The 6,857-nt window shown below is 40.2% G+C and overlaps 1 protein-coding gene across 1 annotated transcript in view; it reads right to left on the reverse strand.

The window, feature by feature from the left end:
* shtn3 (shootin 3) overlaps positions 1 to 6,857 on the reverse strand; it is a 40,941-nt gene that overhangs the window by 16,035 nt on the left and 18,049 nt on the right. The window contains exons 3-7 of the mRNA XM_037675654.1: positions 3,046 to 3,140; positions 2,406 to 2,568; positions 1,318 to 1,415; positions 1,131 to 1,212; positions 948 to 1,042 (exon numbers count right to left, since the gene is read on the reverse strand). Of these exons, the coding sequence (XP_037531582.1) occupies positions 948 to 1,042; positions 1,131 to 1,212; positions 1,318 to 1,415; positions 2,406 to 2,568; positions 3,046 to 3,140 (533 nt within the window). The remainder of the gene's footprint in view (positions 1 to 947; positions 1,043 to 1,130; positions 1,213 to 1,317; positions 1,416 to 2,405; positions 2,569 to 3,045; positions 3,141 to 6,857) is intronic.

Genomic DNA, 6,857 nt, shown 5'->3' on the forward strand with positions numbered 1-6,857 from the left:
GCATTTAGCTATGAATGATCTAATTTGTGCATTTAGCTATGAATTAGCTAATCTGAGCATTTAGCTACAAATTACCTAATTTGAGCATTTAGCTACAAATTACCTAATTTGAGCATTTAGCTATGATTTAGCTAATTTGAGCATTTATCTATGAATTATCTAATTTGAACATTTAGCTATGAATTAGCTAATTTGAGCATTTAGCTATGAATTACCTAATTTCAGCATATATCTATGAATTATCTAATTTGAACATTTAGCTATGAATGATCTAATTTGAGCATATATCTATGAATTACCTAATTTGAGCATTTAGCTATGATTTAGCTAATTTGAGCAGTTATCTATGAATTACCTAATTTGAGCATTTAGCTATGAATTATCTAATTTGTGCATTTAGCTATGAATTATCTAATTTGAGCATTTAGCTCTTAGTTGGCTAATTTGAGCATTTAGCTATGGTGTTGCTGATTTTAATTTTTAGCTACCAATTTAATGGTTTAAGCTTTTAGCTATGTTTTCTCAATTTAAACGTTTAGCTACAGTTTTGATAGTTTTCACATTTAGTTTTGAATTAGCAAAATTTAGCATTTGGCTATGGTTTTGCTCATTTGAAATTTTAGCTACAGTTTTGCTAATTTTAGCAATAGTTTTTGTGAACTTAGCATTTTGCTATGAATTTGCTCGTTTTCAGCATACAGCTCTGCTATAGCTAATCTTAGTTTAATTGGTTTTAGCTTCAGTTTTACTCGTTTTAACTTTGATCATTCAAAGATCAGCCGTCCTTCAGCACTCAGCGGTCACGCTGCGTTCCCACAGAAAACGCTCTTTCCCAGTTCTAACTGTTTTCACTTGATAAAAAACAGGACACAGTTTTGTTTCGTCATGAACCAGAAGAACTTGATGCCTGAACAGCATCGTTTGGGTTTCTGAGCTCTTTCCTTCACCTCGTGTGCGTAGCTCTCAGCTTTAACTCGGAGGTTTTGCTCCAAGTCCAGCTGCTCCTTCATCCCGTCGTACTCCTGAGCTGCCATCATGGAAACTGCAGATAAAACACAAATCAAACCGTTTTGTTCAACGTATATTTCCTGTTTTGAGTCGCTGGTTTTTTTTTTTTTTTTTGGACTCACCTCTGTTGAATCTCTTGATGGTTTTGCTCTGCTGCTCGACTGTCTCACAAAGTTCTTTCATCTCTGCTTGATTCTTCTCTGACTGGTCTCACCAAAGAGATGATCAGAACGAAGACGGAAGGACAATTAAATACCGGTTAAACTAAAATATGAAGAACAGAAGATGTGTGGGTCCATCTGTGCTCACCTGGAGGCTCAGCTCTTCTATCTGTCGCTGCTGTTCATGAATCTGACAGACAAACTTCTTCTTCTCCTCCAGCAGATTGTTCACGGTCTCCCGCAGCTCTGACGGATCAAACGTTTAGTTTCAATCAACAGATTTAAAGTTCACTTTGTTCAGGATGTAATGTCTAAACGCTGTCGTTTCACAGGAAGCTCATGAACAGAAAATCTCCGTCCTGACGGCGAGAGTTCAGATGAATTCACAAAAACTCTGAATAAAACTGCTCAAAAAAATTAAAAGGCCAAACAAATTCTGCCGCATTTAGAAGGTACCATAAAGTTCGAGCTCCGAATAATTTTCAGATTAAATACATTTTTAAAAGAAAAGTCAAAATGAGGAGAAAGAACAGGAGAATCCAGGAAACGGAACAAAAACTGAACTACTTAAGAAAACGGGATCAGTTCAGATAAAAGACGAGTTCAGACACAAAAAAAGCCAAAGAAGGTCAAACAAAACAGTTTGGAGGAAAACTAAACTAAAGTGAACAGAACATCAAGAGAAATTAAATTTTCTGTGTGACTATGACAGCTGAAGCAGCTGAAAGAGTTGCTGAAGCTTAAAGACGCATAACAATAGCTAAAAAGAGCAAAAGGGTAACTAGATGCTATAAGTCGCAAAAGCTAAAAGTAAGTCAAAGGGGAGCTAGAAGCTAAAATAATTAAAGGGCTATCTTAAAGTTACAATTAATAAGAAAGTAGCTAAAAGCTAAAAGTAGCTAAAGAAGACAAAAACAGAGCTGAAGCAGATTTTAAAGAGAACAACGTTTTTGAAAGACTAAGAGATTTGAATGTGTTTCTATGGGAAAAAATTTAATATTGTGGAAAAGCATTAAAGTTACAAAAAAAAAAAAACCTCAAGTCACAGTACCCATCTTCTGAATGCGCCCAACGTTTCGATGTATGAGCAGCTAAAACAGAACAAAGTGTGCAGAAGAAGTTGGACTGAAAAAAACGTACAAATAAAAACTGTGATGCTGACTCAGCGTTCTCTCTATTACTGGGACACGTTTCTGCTGATGTTGCAGGTGGGAGGAAATAATCCCCGAGTCGTACCTTTCACCTGTAGCTGGCACTGAGTGAAGGTGTCCGGGCTGTTGTCCGCTGCGTCTCCATCAGCGTCCAGCGGGACGCAGTCAGAGATGCTGGGAAGCAGCTCGTCCAAACACGGCCGTGACGTCAGGCTCAGATACTTCAACTTCCTGTTCTCACAGTTCAGCTGGACGTAAAGAGGCAAGGTGAGATTGTTACTGAAGCTGCGTCCACCTTTAAAGACTGATCAAATCACAGCGTTCCCAGAGGGAGCTCATTAACACCAAGACGATGTCATCAGTTGGTGCCTGCAGAGTCGTCCTGGCTCGACTGTTGGCCCTGAGCTCCTGCTGATGGCAGCTGATAACGAAGCATTGATCAGTGTGTGTGCGTTTTTGCTTCAGGTTACCTTGTAGGGACCAATTTTACCAAAAAAAAATCATGCATTGTGGGAACAACTGCTCTTTATGGGGACCAAAGTCAGATCTCCATAAGGAGAAGTCTCGTTGGGGGGTTAGGTTTAGGACTACGGTGTGAATTGCGACTGGGTTAGGGTTAGGCATGTACTAGTAATGGTTAGGTTTAGGATAAGGTCGGTGTTAGGCTATAGAAAATGAATGGAAGTCAATGCAATGTCCCCAGAAATTATGTGTGTGAGCCAGACCTTGGTGGCCAGGGCCTCTGCATTCTCCCGACATGACTTCTCGATCTCGAGCTGAGTCTGCAGAACTCCCACCTCCTCTATCACCATCTGAGACACTGATGGACACAGAGACAGAACTATGTCCATTAGACATCCACCACCAAGTGGACAATAACTTCCTGTAGGGACTACCGGGGTACTTCTGACTGCATCTTTTACATAAATGCAGAACATCAACAGAGGAAAACAAAAATCTACAAATAAAGCAGGTTTTATGCTTCTTCCAGTCTTCATGTCTTGTTTCCATGTAAGAGTTTGGACACTTATGAGTTTGTCTCATCTTCAACTAAGCAAAAAGACGCCCAGGTGCACTCCAACAAGAGTCACACTGAGAGATTAGCTCTAGTCCAGTGTGAGGAACAAGCAGCAAATACACTGAACAAAAATTTTAACACAACACTTTTGTTTCTGCTCCCATTTTTCATGAACTGAACTTCAAGACGCCTTTGGAGACGTCTCGTGGTGGAGAAATGAGCCTCCAATCCACGAGCAGCAACTCTGGTGGACATTCCTGCTGTCAGCATGCCAACTGCACGCTCCTTCAAAACGTGCAACGTATGTAGCGTTGTGCTGTGGTAAAACCACGTATGTTAGAGTGGCCTTTTATTGTGGTCAGCCACACCTGTGCAATAGTCATGCTGTCCAATCAGCATCTTAGTATGAGGTGGATGGATTATCTCGGCAAAGGAGAAATGTGAGTGTAGCAGTGAATGGAGGAAGAAGGGTGACACTTGCTCTTCACACTTGATCCCACGTCCTCTGTTGTTCTTTGGAGCATCATCATCATCGTCACCATCATCATGTTGCTTTATTGGACTTTAATTCATCTTTTACCACCGTGATTCCAAACGCTGTGGGTCACTCCATCTTTTATCCACTTTGTACCCACACCCTAACCAAAACAGTAGGCCCATGGAACAACCAGAACTCAGAGGGTCACATTTAAAGCTTCAGTATTGGCTGGAGCTCCATTGATTGTGTTTGCAGCATTGACAGTGGTTAGGGTGATGACGATGAAGACACTGATGTTCAGGACAAATGACGAGGACACCTGTTATTTTGATCATCTAAGGGACGTGGGTCGGATCCAGTCCAGAAAGTCTAGCTGGTGTATAGAGTCACTTTGTTGCCTCTTCAAACCACCGTTTTATTGTTTTAAAAATTACTTTGAACCATGTACTTAACATTACGTGTTAATTTTTCTTAGCGGTTAAATATTTTGATCAATAATGAGGACAAATAAAACTCATTTGTGCCTCAGAGACAAACAGAAAGATACATTATCTTCCACAGTAATCCTATAGTCATAATCTTGACTCTAACCAGAAAATAATATGGTCCTTTTGATGGTTTTTTCATACCCAGACTTCTGTAAGTAAAAAATGCCATGGGACGTTTTGTACCTGCCTATGATTTAAAATAAACTCTGTTATTATAATCTACTCAGCTGGTTAGAATTTGATTTAAATTGGGATCTAGGAAAACCCTGTAAGAGAACGCTCCGGTATGAAGAGGTGAAAGCATGAAGTGACCCTGAGCTGACCGGTTCCTACAGGTTCTCTGCACTTTCAAGTCAGTCAGACAAGACAAACTGCATTTTGTCATGAAAGCTACAAACATTTAACCAACAAACTCAACAAATATCTTTCTAGGAGCACAGAAAGGACATGTGACCAAGACTAAAACACCAGTGGAGATGAGAATGTCAATCCAGGAAGTAAACACGTCTAAAATCAATGAGTTTTTGCAATTTTTGTGAGGAAAAGTGCACAAGATGTCAATTTGGCATTTAGAAACATACAAATATCCACAATAAATCATTTATCTAATAATCAGAACTCCTTGCTCTGAAATAAACCCAACATTGGGTTTGTTGTCCCAAACTGGTTCTAGGATTGTTGCAGTTTTAAAAACACAAAACGACTTCTCGTACTGAAATCACAACTTCCTCATTATGCAATTTTATGTGTTTTCTGTCACATTCACTGGGGCTTTTCTGTACAAATACAGCTTAAAAAAAGAAAAATACTGAGTCTGTCGGAGGTTTGCAGCTGCAGATCACATCTTCAGAGCTCAGCTACCACCGAGTTATTTTAAAACAACCTAGATTTGAAAATCTGGAGCAGCAGGACAAACTCCTGGAGAAGAAACTGTAGAAGCGTGAGATAAAAATTTAAAAAATCCTCTCGGTTTTTGTCTCGTTGACTCTTCCTCTCTGTTCTCCTGATGATAATTAGAGTTTAAATTTATAATTAATAAAACACAGTTTGATTAAATCTATAAAGTAAAACCAAAAAGCTTCTGTACCTCTGTCTTCGTTCATACTTGCTGCATCGCAGTCGGTCATGGGCTCGTTTTTTCAAAATAAAAGCTTTCTGGACTTCTTTGTTCTGTAAGATGTCTCACATTTAGTCTGAATGGTTCCTTCAACCCTGACTGACTGATGGGGAGTTTCATAACTTTACACCTGGGACACACCTTGAGCGGCTGAGGTCACATGACCTACCTGTTCATACCACGGGTCAACTGGTTTTTTGTTTACCTCCCCCCATGTGAGAAGTTTTATTTACATGATTCAAGGTGTGAAATGTTGTGAAACCTCCTGCAGAGGAAACTGTTTGATCCCTACAAGATCCAAAATCCAAGAAAAGAAATCCACTTTTCTTCTACTTAAACGTTAAACTCTACAGAACCCATCACGAACATGAATGTCAGATAAATTAGAGCTTTTAATTATTTATTTAAATTGGTTTGTTTTTTTCTAATCCACATACAGTTTAAAGTTATGAACAGACTCAAGTTTATCCACCATCCACCTAAACCTTTTAGTAAGTGGTGCTGGAGGTTCTAAAAGGTCTTGTGACTTGACAGGGCCTGCTAACTTCCTGTTCGTGATCCTGACAGCTGGTAGTTTCGTTCACAGCACTCACTGGAGCCGCCATTACTCATTTATCTGTCCCTTGGGATGTGAAGACAGTGGTCGACATGTCCAGGAGCGATCCAGGAACCAGCATGGCTCAAGAAACTGCTGGAACACCAGAGTCCCTGTCCACAGTGGAGCCGGTTCTACATCACCGTGGACTGAAAGGACCAAGAAAAACACTCCAAAACCATCAAGCTGGACTGAAACCTGCAACCTGTCCACATGGATGAGACAAATGTCTTCTGGAGCAAATTTTAACGATCAGACGAGACAACGCTTGAAGTGTTTTGACACAACCACAAGAAGTCTGTTTGGAAGACTCAAGGTGAGACTTTCAGACCCGAGAACACTGAACAAGCTGCCAAGCATGGTGGTGGGAGCATCATGCTGTGGTGCTGAAGTACATGGAATAATGATGGAAGAAGACTAACACCAAAATCTTCAACTAGACCTCAAATCAGCTGCTAGATGGTTGAAACTTGGACACAGGTGGACAGGACAAGGACCCCAAACACACATCATCAGAACTGACTGGACAAATCATCAGCACTGGTTTCTGACTGGACAAATCATCAGCACTGGTTTCTGACTGGACAAATCATCATAACTGGTTTCTGAGTGGACAAATCATAAGAACTGGTTTCTGATTGGACAAAACATCAGAACTGGTTTCTGAGTGGACAAATCATCAGCACTGGTTTCGGAATGGACAAATCATTAGCACTGGTTTCTGACTGAATAAATCATCAGCACTGGTTTCTGATGGGATGAATCATCAGCACTGGTTTCTGATGGGATAAATCATCAGAACTGGTTTCTGATTGGACAGATCATCAGCACTGGTTTCTGA

Source organism: Nematolebias whitei, chromosome 4 (assembly GCF_014905685.2).
Source record: "Nematolebias whitei isolate Nwh7 chromosome 4, NemWhi1, whole genome shotgun sequence".
NCBI lineage: Eukaryota > Metazoa > Chordata > Actinopteri > Cyprinodontiformes > Rivulidae > Nematolebias > Nematolebias whitei.